At 42.3% G+C, this 13098-nt stretch overlaps 1 protein-coding gene across 2 annotated transcripts in view; it reads right to left on the bottom strand.

Moving 5' to 3' along the window:
- Window positions 1-13098, bottom strand: part of MCM9 (minichromosome maintenance 9 homologous recombination repair factor) — a 325876-nt gene that overhangs the window by 68061 nt on the left and 244717 nt on the right. For both annotated transcript variants that reach the window (XM_085611281.1, XM_085611283.1), the window contains one exon: window positions 1133-1335. In XM_085611281.1, the coding sequence (XP_085467407.1) occupies window positions 1133-1335 (203 nt within the window). The remainder of the gene's footprint in view (window positions 1-1132; window positions 1336-13098) is intronic.

The raw sequence follows: 13098 nt of genomic DNA, 5'->3' as shown, positions 1-13098 counted from the left end.
ATTTCCAGCTGTCCCTTATTCACAGAGGCGGTCACGTTACTTTCCTCCTGTGTAGGGTGAAGCAGATCCTTGTGTACCTGGGGACAGGCAGACCGCAACTGTTCCGACGCTGACGCAATACCATCCAGCTTCCTCCCCAATACCCGGGCGCCGTGAACCAGGGTGGAATGAAGGGCTCCGAGAGCGTCGAGAAGGTCACCGTACCCCAGCACAGCCCCCTGCGCTCGCTCCGCTACGCTCCTCTGCGCCACACACTCCCAATCTTGCTGTGACCCAATGTACAGGATGATAGAGTCCATCCCATCAAGATGGCCGCAGGGCAGGGCCACCCCAGATGGGAACCGGGACTCAGGCACAAGCGCATCAAGTTCCATGGCACTGCAAACAGGGTTCCGGAGGCAGGCAAAATATGAATCCAGTGTGTGGTCACAGGTAACAGTCGTTCTCCTCCTGGGCCAGTGCCCGCGAAAACCGGGAGCAGCCCGCGCAAATCGGGACGAGCCACAGGCCGCGTCCGATCAGTTCACTGGCGAGGGCCCAGGCAATCGCCGAAAGACCCTGGAATCGTCACCCCGGGTATGCACCCACTACGCCACGCTCGATGGTAGGAGCGACCACAGCGAGATTTAGGCCAATATTCGCTCCGCTTCGGTATTCCGACTCCACCCGGTCACCAATGGCCGCTGTTGTTGAACTGCCGCCCGGCCATGTTGTCCACCCGAGGTCCCGGCTCCAGGGCTGCACAGGCCGCAAACTTCAAATGAACATTTCTCAGGCGGTACCGCCGCCAGAAACTTCAGGATCACACGATCGGTTGCCGCTCTCAATCACCAACACGGGCATGTAGCGCAGGCTGAGGATCACATGCAGGATATCTGTGCGGGATGTGGAGGTTCACGGAGCCGGGAGCCTACGCTGCCGTCCCGGTCGCCATCTTGGCTCCTCCCCCCATAAGCCCATTTTTAGATGTCTTATACCATTTTTGTTCAGCCCTTTAAGGTATTTTCTTTCATTTTTAACAAGAAAATGAGAAAATATATTTGTGGATCTGAAGGCTGCCAACTATACAGTTAATGTGATGCTCTGCCCTGAAATGTTGAGAATCTTTAAAACAATGATTCGTTTTTTTTACCTTTCTCTTCCAGAATGAAGCTGGAAATGATTTGGTCCCAATCCTCGTTTCTTGTGTCCAGCAGGACTAACACCAGGTCAAATCGGCTCAGAAGAGGACTTGCTAGCGCTATGTTCACAGAGATGGATTCTGTCGGGTCATACTGGCCCTTTGGGTTTGTGGCCGCTAAAATAGTAGTTCTTGTATTCAGCTTACAAACCAGCCTAGAAACAAAATATTATTATACAGCTTAACAATAGCAACGGGCTAAGAGAGAGAAGCTACAAGTTGTGGAGGCTGACAAATGTCACACAGAGATTAATAAAACACATGCAAGAATAACAACAGATATTGCCATATTCACGGTACATCCTCATGAAGGTCGTTTCTCAAAGGAATACATCAACATAAACCAAGAGGAAATGCTTGATAAACAGAAGCAGTTAGTAACCAGATGCAAATTATAAAAGCTCAACCAAAATGCTAGGCAAACTTTCACAAAGTCCTTTCTCTATGCTATGGTGAGGAGGATGCATATCATAATAGCACAGCAGAGAAGGAAAACAAATGTGTGCCATATTTTTACAACCATCAATCTTTTTACATTTTTAGAGAACAATATTCATGGTCAACAAATCCTTTTCATAAACGTGTTCACATACATGTAAGATTTTATGCACGTCTTGGCCTACTAATACTTCTATCTGAGGGGGCACACAGTCCCACTGCACTCTCTCTCACCACTGTGGCTTCTTCTGCAGCTTGTAATGCATGGCTCAAGTGTCACAGAAACATTAACAACGCCATTAAGCCTCTACATTTGCTACTGGTATTGTGTCATATCTTCTGGCTGCATTAGTGGTCTGTATTTACTCAAGCAGGTTTGTCTTTTTTGCAAGGCTTCTGGCCAAATTGCCACTATGGTAAAACATTTCAACTTTGCTGTGCATTAGCCTTTCAACAGACCAGCCGATAGCCTAAATACAGTTTTCTGTGTGCCTTTGTTTATGTGTGTTTGCTTCTGAGTCATCAGCAATAACTTGGCACGGGTCCTTCAGTGCTTGTGTGAATTCAGACATACCAGATCTCATGACAGAATTTGTCTAAGACATGGCTGTCTTACGTCCTCAACCCTCCCCGCACCCTCTCCCTACCTGTGATCACATGGGGCCTTAAGAGGATTATAGTGAATCAGTAAGACTATTAATGAGGACTGCCTAGATATTCATCAAATTATGCTACTGACATTTTGGCAGGTGGACTTGCCCTTTATGGCAGATGTCCCAATCAATCCTGCACAGATTCCCCATGGCCCCTTCCAGTGGAAGTCCGAACCAGAAGGTAAACACTACTCTATCATGTTGAAGTGTTTTTGAGCTCCTATCAAATCTGCCATACTGCAACAAGTCTGTTCCCCTCCTCAAGTCTCAAATGTTACAATAAATCATCTTCCCTACCTAGATTGGCATCCACTGCAAATTTGCGTGTTTATGAAAGTCCAAGCCCTGGGCAACTAATGTGCCTCCGAAGGATAATTTGCAATCTATAAGATTGGATTGTTGAAGAAACGTAATTGGGACTTCAAATTTTGCTCAAGTCCAGTCAAAGAGCTGGAAGGAGTTCGGGGAAATTTGCCCACATGATGATCAGTCCGCTTTCACAAGCCAGAAATTGGCCAACAAATGAGTATGGTAGTGAGCACACACAAGTCACTCAATCCTCCCCCACAAACTAGAATACAGTCATACAATTTTGGGGAATGACGGTGAGCTTCAGCAGAGAGCTCTGCCATCTACCAGCATAACCATTTAATCAATCACTGTATGTATTAGCAGGCGATTGACAGCCGAGCGCTCTATCATCACCCCGTCTAGCACTTTGACCACCAGAATAATGGTACTTCAGGATGAGAGACTGCCTGTTCCACAGAGGAAGCAACTGTTACATTTAATTTTTAACATGTATTGCAGAACTCCCATGTGCTGGCTCTTTAAGAACTGACTTTACCATACACCAATCACAAAATCAAGGTGTTCATTGTGCAGCTAGATGTGACATACAGATAAGGAGCTAAGATATTCCACATTAATTAAAAAGGTACTTTTGGCAAGTTTCACTTGTAACTGATGCTGTGTTGGATACATCAAGCTGCCCTAGGAATGCAGTTGCGACCAGGAGCAAGAGAAAAAAATTAAGGGGCGTATTACGAAGGCGGGCGGACACCGCAACGGAGCACGGGACCGACCGCCGAAATTGCGGCGGTCCCGCCAGGCAAATTAGAATGCGCCCGCCACACTGGCTGGCGCATCCTCAACATTAACATTGCGGCGGGCGGTGCTGTAAGCAGCACCCGCTGCAATGTTAATGCCCATGTTGTGCATTGCCATGCACAACATGACAGGCACCGCGTGGTGCCTGCCACCTTTTGCATGCCAATGAAGGGGGGTACCATGGGTACCCCCAGTGCAGCCAGCCACACCCCCCACCCCTCCTCCCCTGGGGGCCCACAATGGGCCACTGCGGAGATTTGCTGCATGCCTTTCCATGGCGGAGTCTCCACCATAGAAAGGCATGCATCCCAATATGGATGGCGGTTTCTGCAAGGCACCGCCACCATATTGTGTCCCTTTTCTGCCCAACCGGCGATCCGACCGGCGGAAAAGCGGCGGACGGCCTTTCCGTCCGCCGCGATGCCCCCTGCCATACTAATATGGCGGGGGTGAACCGCGGACATTTGGCAGGCGGATCGTCACCGCCGGGCTGGTGGTGACCACCGCTGGACCAGCGGTGGCGATCCGCCCGCCATCCTAATGGACCTCTATGTTAGTAGAAAGTTTTAGTGAGGCTGAATGCTGGGTCAAGAACTATCCTAAGTTGTTTAATGAGAATTGTGATAACTTGTTGGGTTTTAAGCATAAGATTGTGTTAAAAAGAAATACCCAACCTGGGGTGTGTTTTTTCCAAAATGAGATATTGGTGTATGCTAAATCAGAGGTTAAACTTGGTGAGCGTCTGGAAAAAGGGTTGGACATTCGTCAACAAAATTGTTTAACTGGTGAGGCTGAGAAACGCAGATTTAAGGTACAGAGTGTTACAGAGTGTTACTTATTTAGAACATATTATCAACGCAAGAGGGAATGGTCCACAAGATAAATTAGTTGATGATATCCAAAATGCTGCTGTCCAAAGTAGCAGAGAGAATCTAAGGTCCTTTTTGGGGGTAGCTGAGTTATATTGAAAATTTGTGAGAATGTTTGCTGACAAGACCAAGTAAATGCCCGATTTATTAAAGAAGAGTGCAGGTTTATTTCGAGCCGTGAGTGTCAAGGTGAATTCGATAACATTAAATCTGAGATTATAGGGGCGCCACCTGTAGGAATGTTTGACATTAAGAACAAGATGATATTCACGCCAGATGCAAGTGCTCATCGGCTAGCAGCAGTGCTCAGCCGGGTTCAAAATAATGACAAAGTCATCGTTGCCTATGCATCGTGTACACTGAATGGGACAGAAAAACGGTACTCAGTAATAGAAAGAGAAACCCTTGCAGTAAATTGGTGAATGCACACAATTGGGGCACTGGTATAAAAAGCAAGATGGAGCAAGAGTGGGTGGCAAATATGACCACTGATTTGAGCACAGTGACGGAGGAAGAATGGAGACAGGCATATATGACAAGGATGAAGAACTCATCACACTGGCAAACTGGGTTTAGAGGGCTTGGCCCAGACGTTATGAAGGTTTTGAGATGTTTCATTGTATAAAAGATGAAGAAAGTAACGATATGTGGGGTCTAAGAAGGGGCAGCAAGTTGATTCCTCCCAAAATGCTAAGGAACAAATTGACTGGACTGGCACATCATGGCCACTTGGGACACAACAGAACCAAAAGCAGATTAAAGGGGATATTTTGGTGGCCGGGTATGCACAGAGAGATTGAGAGGGAAGTTAAAGAGTGTTTCTTATGCGCAAACAGTGATAAAATACACAAAATACATATACAACCTATGCAATAGGTGGGTTTCCCATGAGGCCCTGGGCAAAAGTTGCAGTAAACATAAAAGGTTCTATGGAGAAACTTGGAATGCAGCATAGATATGCAGTGGTAATGGTAGATTATTTTTCAAAGTGATTTGAGATTGAGTTCATGGGTGAGATTTTGTCTAGAAGGGTAATAAGATTTATAGAGAAAAAAATCCTAAGTGAAAGTAATCTTGAATAGTTTGTTTCGGACAATGCTGCGCAATTGTGCTCAAGTGAAATGGAAAAATATGTGGTGGACCGCAATACTGTGCACACGAAGATGGCTGTGTACAACCCTAAAGCTAATGGTTTAGTAGAAAGGGTAAACAGAGTTGTCAAGGAAAGTATTCAGTTGGCGATAGCTAATAGCAAACCATTTGAGCATATCAATCAGATGATGTTACAGGACATTCGCCTTCTGAATTTTTGAGAGGCAGGAAACCCAAAACAATGCTTGTTATGGGTGGTGTAGATATGAGTAGCAAGAATGATACAGACAAAATCGAATTGAAGGTTAAGGAGAGACATGTATAATTTATGGTTTGTAAAAAAAATGTCAAGAATAATGGAGTGGCATTGGTCAAATGGTGAGAGTGAGGTATCCATGGATGGTGCAGGAAGAGGATACTAAGTTTTCAGAACTTATGGAGGTGCTTAAAGTGGGTAAAAACTATGTTAAGAACAAGGATGGAACCAAAATTGGAATTCTGGTGTGTGGAAAGAAGAAGAATGATACAAATCAAATTTTGGAACAGAAATGGATCACAGGACTACAGCAAGAAATGAATGTAGAATGGAAAGTACTCGTTCTTTACTTGTGAAGTTCAAAGATTGTGATGGGGAAATGATCCCTGCTCCGGCAGAATAATGATAAAGTAAGAAAAATTCAAACATGTCCAAATTAGCATGTATGTTACATTCAATATTATACAACCATTGCAATTCATGATGTATATAGATGTAAATAGGTTACATGTAAGTAGGAGGGTATAAAGAATATATGAGGTACTTGTAAGCAGGAAATGTAGAAAAAAAGATTAGATTTATACATGTTAAGGCTAGAGGATATATTTCATTTAATGTTGAACATGTATTGTAGAACTCACATGAGCTGTCTCTTTAAGAACTGATTCTATGGTTTATGGTCTATGACATGATATGGGCAGTCACGCCAGAGGCTACTGACTGACGGCAGCATTGGGGAGTTGCTTAATAAACCTACTACTAAATCAATCCTGCACTTTGGATTGCATCTTTTAAGAAGAGATGTTAACAGCTATGAAGCAAAAGTCTTGACAGAGAAAGAGCCAAAATCTCTGGCCAAAAAGCTAGCGATTTGTGAGTTTCTTCTAAAAAATTTATATTTGGCAGCAATAAGGGCAAAAAATGAGGACCGTGATTCAGATCTGTCCTTATTAAGTTCTCCATGTCTACGTGAATATGAAGATGATGTGGCCTAAAATTTCAGATGATGTTGCCCAACCAGAATTCATGTTCAATACAATCCTCAAGGACATCAGTTGTTTTTATTTTTGTTTATATTTTCAGAAACAGTAAGCCCTCATTTCACAATAATATACAAGTAATAAACATCAAATATAAGGCAAAATTATAAAAGGTATGTAAATCATAGCTTCACATCAAAAGGCTGTTCTAATGTATGCAACAATGATAACCTGTTCTATAGGTCATAGGGCAGACCCAATCCAATCCAATCCTTCCTAACTTACTTACTTGGAACACTCCTATCATTTGATATTCAAGAAAAGGGGAACTCGATTATTGCAGGTGAGCACATAAAGGAAAAGAGATGGGAAAAGGGCGGGCAATGTCTAGACAACAGATAACCACAGCAATTACTATGTAAAGTGTTGTTCACCATATATTGTTCAAGAAACGTTTTGAACATGTCCTCAAATATATACCCTGCCTTTCCCCTTTTGTGAAAAGGATCATCAAGTAATGTATGGAAACATATCAATAACCCATTCATCCATGTTAGGAAACTTGCTGCTCTTCCATATTCTTAATGTGCCCCTTTCCGCAATCATGAATGCTTTCCTTAGGAATTGTTTCTGAAGGCTCTTGAGTGAATTCAATTTGAACAACATAAACCATGGCAATCAAAGTTTTACAGACTGCTAGTTGGGCTCCCTACTAAAGAGATCCTCTTGAAAACCGCTCTCGACCACCACAAAGGTAATTAAAAGTCCAACATCTGTCATTATTGTTTGGCCCCAAACTATAAAGTTCCAGCAGCATCTGATATTTTCTGAAAATATCTGTTATTTACAAATATTCCCCCTAAATCACACAGGTGTTAAAACTGGTATTCAGCATATTTGACCAAAAGACATCTATTTTGTGCTCCTCAAGATCCAATCCCCATGCATTCTTTTAGAGCCATAAAAGATGTATCCTCATCTGACATTTTCTGAAGTTTGTCAATAGTCGAATCAATTTCTTCTTTTGTAGAACCTGAAAAAGTAACTACGGGAGACAAAATACTTGAATGGCAAAATGATTTTTACGTACATGACCGTAGGCAGTTATCCACAGGGTCCATTAAATTTACAATATGGGATCAGATGCATTAACAGAGCTTCTGTTGAAACACAATGGCTATACGCCTTGAACCTTAATAGCTCATGTATGAATGGGTGTGCATGCCATGCTGGGAATGCTTGGGGTTTCACAGAAACCTGGCAGACCTGCTATTGTATATCTTTTTAAGGGACTAACTGGCAAACGTTTCAGAACACATGCCCACCACCCTTAGGTATTGAAATTCATTAGCTCTTGTCTGCTGTGTAAAAACACCCTTGCAAACTAAGTTTCTCATAATATTCATACACAATTAAATTAGTTTAATTATTGCATAATTTCAAGGGTATAATGAAACTGTAGAGGTATATGAAATGTTAGAAAGCAGCAAATGCAAGTAAAATCTCATGCGGAGATCTTAATCATACATAACGTTGATCTGTAGTTCAAATTCAAAATTAGTATCAACGCCAGGATGAGGGGAATAGTCAGGATCCAAGTTCTAAAACCATGACATGAACTAGGAAGCAAGGGGACAGTCTAAATGCAGTAACCCTAGCAGTAAACTAGAATATTAGAGGACAGTTGTACAAGAGGTGCCCTAATCCTAGCAGGAACTATGCTGTTAGTAGACATTCAGTATTCACTATACTCACTAATCCTCCTGTGGGTGTAAAAACCAGTCTCACCTAGTACACCTGGACACATCCCTTTTTATGACATGAAGTGATTCAGTATTTTCCTAGCCTGTCCAGGGAGTATCACGTACGGGGAGCATTCTACATCTTTAGTAAGCTTTCTTGATTTTATAGCTGGCACTGTTGCTTCCCTGTGTGGGTGACAATTTCTAAAAATAGAAAGGAACATACTAACACACACACACACACACACACACATTGGGAGCTTGTCAATTGTATTACCTTCTAAATAGAATTCATTGGACTCATTTTAAATTCTTTATATAATTAGTTTTCATCAGAAGAGGCAAATAAAGTTCAGAAATTTGTACAGAAATGTTCCAGTAGGTTGAGGAAATTTGCCATTTATTATGCATCACATAGGATTATATTAAGCATAAGGCAATCCAGATTTGTTTATTCCCCTTACTTTTGGTATAATTCATCTGGCATGTCCTTTTCTGGAACCGAGACCCCTAATGGTTAAACAAAGGCTCAAGTAATGTATTCACAATTCTACTCTTAAACAACTGTACTTCAAAATTGTTCACTCAATTTGTTATTTCACCTTTAAAAACCTTCCACTAATCCTTTCTGTTCACTGACCGCCCACGACACTCCTGGACTAAGCCCTTTGGCTACTCATTGACTTAATCTCGACCCTTTTCTCTGATAGATTACTAACTTTCCAGTAAGAAGCAGGATACTGTTAATGACAATTACCACCTAACACAGAAAGGTCTGGAACACGTGGACCAAAGGTAGATACAGTTATTAAGAGGAGACCCAATCCCCACAAACACCATGAGGATGCCACTGAGGATATCATTTGATCCACTGTATAAGAATCCAAACCCTACAGGGTTTGGCCTGTTAGGAAATTTTAATTGCAACTAAACTAATTTCATTGGTAGGTGTTAACATGATGTATTGTTACAACTCAATTATCCACCCAAGAACCAGAACTTGTAAAAATACAAGCACATTTACATAAAATGGATTGGCCCATGTCAAGTGATTCCAAAATTCTTCTCTCTAAACTTATGGGACACTTGATTTCACTTACTTCCTGATGCCCTAGTTCTATAGCGGATCTTCTACCCTTCTATTTCTCTATTAACTACTTTCAATAAAAGAAGCTTGCACTAGCCAGACTGTGTTGAGTGGTTTTGGACCTTAGTTCAAGGGTAGGTAGGAAACCTGTCAATGTGCTGACCTATGTTTATGAAGCTGCATGTGTCGCTGCAATCTTTGGGGGTATTGGGAGGGTGGCTTAATACAGCTGGAGGAAAACCAAGTTTATTTGGCAGCTCCTGGGTGTTCCCCAGAGCTCATCTACACTTGCCATGCATGAGGATCTTGGAATTAGTTATATCCCATGACTTAAACTTAAGCCTTTATGTTGCTGGATCTCATTTTTGCTTAAGAGAGAGCCAATACTTAACAGATTGATAATTAAAGACTGACTTTCCCTGAACAAGCATGACGTTGTCTCCTTGCTGAGCTATATTAAGTCTGCATTCACAGCCTTTGGCCACCCCAGTCTTTTCAAACAGCCCACTGGCACCGTTAATGACGATTATTGGTGGGTCAAACATAACTTTCGGCTGGGTCTTTCAGGCCCCTAGAGGACACGGAGCTCTGCAAACCATCTTTCGAGCTGTCTGATTAAAACATTTAGCCCTATAGAACCATACCTGACCTGGGTGAAGAATACTCACCACCGGCAGATTTTATTTAGGTTCAGGCTGAACTCCTTTGTCCCACTGGTAAGCTTTCCTAAAGGTTGGGCTGCAGATGGCCTTTTAGGTCCTTGTGAGTGTGACAAAACCTCATCGGAGTCCACCTTCCATGTTGTCATGTTCTGTAGCTAAAACAAGCTTCCAAAGAAAAAGTTTTGGGTTCCTATTTTGAGAAAGGCTCAGTTTGTTCAAATAAGGCCAGCCATGCTCTTTCTTGCCATGTTGGGTGATATTTGTATTTGTGTAAACATGAATATTTTTTAAGTAATGTGGTCAAGATCCGAGGGGCCTGGCCTTAACCAGCTTGCTTTTATAATGTCTGTATAATCTGGACCCGTCCCTCTTACAATTATCGTTGTTTATTGTGCTTGATTTGTCATTTGAATCTCAAGGACTGTGTACCTTGTGTTTTATATTATACGTGTGTTTGCCCTTTTTATTCAGTCTTTATCCCGTTTTATATTTTTAATGGTTACTTATTTAACCGAATAATACGTTTACTACTACTACATTACCTACTAACTAAGGAGTGACTCTTTGTCGGACAACGTACTCCATTAACATCATCTCAAAGTCACAAATTACTTGCAAATGCCGGTGGAAAATGCGGACTATTTTTAAGTGGTTTAGAATACCTTTACAACGGATAACATTGTGAAATTGAAAAATGATTGAAAGGTATGAAGACCAGCTCACGCTAAACATTCTTAAGCATTCTGTGCAAATGTTAGAATCACACAATCTGCTTTGAATAATTTAAATTCTCTATAAAGCGCTTTAATGTACTTGTTTTTCATTTATAAAAATAGTTTTAAAGTTTCTGAAATCAAAAAAGGTGCTGTTTATGCAGAAAGTTGACTTGACTTGAAATGTGGGTCCGTCTGGGCTTCCTGATTGCAAATAGTAGGGTACTTATTAATAATTTGAGCCCAGTCCCTCCACTGATTTGTATCAACACTTTATTGTTTAAGTTTGTAAAAACCATAACAATGTCATGATAGAAGTGAGGGTTCAACAATTTACAATCGTAAAAATGATTTAAAATTTTAAAAAAGAGCATATTACTTATTTTATTCTAAAAGCTAGAGACAGTATCCTTATCATGTTAACAATTTAGGACAAAGCATGATTCTGTATCATAGAATTGTTGACGGAATTAGTGTTTCATCAGATATTGACATTAAAAACATTTAGCATTTTAAAATTTCAATAGGGTTGCTAGACATTACTGGATTGGAAGTGTCTGATTCCTTCGGCCATTTGGTTTTAATAAAAATGTCATCATCTTACAGGTCAACCGAGGGTCTGTTGTTCCAAGTCCTTTGATGATGGCCGATCTGCAAGTTTAAATGCCCCTGTCATTAAAAGACTTTTTTACAAACAATACTTGGTTCGATTTTAAGATGGGGCAGAGACAATTGAGATGGATGAAATCTTGCTGTGCTGCACCACATAAGCTACATGTTTTGATGACTTTATACTTCCATGCAGGTTGATCGGTCAAACTTGGTAATACCCCAAATTTAATTGGCATTAACTTTAGTTTCAAGTGAGGCGAATATGTTGTACTGAGGTATTCCGCAGGTCGTAGTGATGTGTAGGATTGGAGAACCATCCAAGCATGAGATCTTTTGGCTAAAGTGCGTTTATCTTCTAATGATGATGATTGTAGCTTGGCCGCTTTATTTGTCATTCTGCGGAAGGCTTGGAAGGAGGGGTTCTGCGCCCAAAGTTCAGTTGTATTGGTTTCCTTCAGTGCCATTTTCAGGAATTTGCCATAACTTTAGCTTGGATCATCTTCCTGGGCACGCCACAGGGCATCATTTAAGGCAGGGGTACTCACAAACTTTCTCTCGGGGGCCAAATTTACAGTGTGGTTTCTGGCTGAGGGCCGCACCGGTGGGGGCGGGCCAGTGGGGGAGGGGGGGAGGCTAGACCAAAAATCTATCTATCTATCTATCTATCTATCTATCTATCTATCTGTCTCCCTCCCTCTCTCTGTCTCCCTCCCTCTTTCTCTCTCTCTCTCTCCTTCTCTCCATCACTCTCCCTCTCTCTCTCTCCATCTCCCTCCCTCTCTCTATCTCTCTCTCTCCCTCTGTCTCCATCACTCTGTTTGTCTCCCTTTCTCTCTGTTTCCCTCCCTCTTCTTCTCACTCACTCTGTCTCACTCACTGTGTCTCCCTCTCTCTCTGTCTCCCTACTTCCCTCACCCTCCCTCTCCCTCTCTGTCTACCTCTCACTCCGTCTCCCTCCCTCTGCCTGTCTCGGTCTGTCTCCCTCCCTCTGTCTCCCTCTCTCTCTCCCCCTCCCTCCCTCCCTCTCTCTCTCTCCCTCCCTCTCTCTCCGTCTCCGTCCCTCTATCTCTCTCTCTCAATCACTGTTTGTCTCCCTTTCTCTCCATCTCTCTGTCTCCCTCCCTCTCCCTCTCGGTCTCCCTCACTCTCTCCCTGTCTCACTCACTCTGTTTGTCTCCTTCTCTCTGTCTCCCTCCCTCCTCCTCTGTTCTCCCTCTGTCTCCCTCCCTCCCTCCCTCTCACTCTGTCTCCCTCCCTCTCTCTCTGTCTCTCCCTCTTTCTGTCTTCCCCCTCTGTTTTTTTAGTGATTTGCAGTTGAATGTAATAAAGTTTCAAGAAAGACGTATTGGAAAGAAATTATATTTTTAGTGTAACGTTTTTAGACTTTTGTAATGCAGCAAAAGATGACGTAAAACAGAACCTCCGAAAAACACAATAATAAGAAACATAATGTCTCAAAACTTACAGAACTGATTGCTATGGAAAGAAATATTTGTACATCTGAACAGAAATAAGTTGTGTTGAAATGTTGCGATGTGTTTCCGGGCATGGACTAAAAGGGTTGAAAATCACTTTGTTGTGGCACATGTAGGTAAAGACAAAGGGTAAATACAAAAGGTTTGGATCAAAGGTTGTGAGCACAGTTATCGGCTGCTGGGTCATTGTTCAGGCTTTCGTTGGATGGCCTCTTCACTGAAATCACCA

Source organism: Triturus cristatus, chromosome 6 (assembly GCF_964204655.1).
Source record: "Triturus cristatus chromosome 6, aTriCri1.1, whole genome shotgun sequence".
Taxonomy (NCBI): Eukaryota; Metazoa; Chordata; class Amphibia; order Caudata; family Salamandridae; genus Triturus; species Triturus cristatus.
The sequence above is the reverse complement of the archived record's forward strand: the minus strand, read 5'-3'. Positions and strand labels throughout refer to the sequence as shown.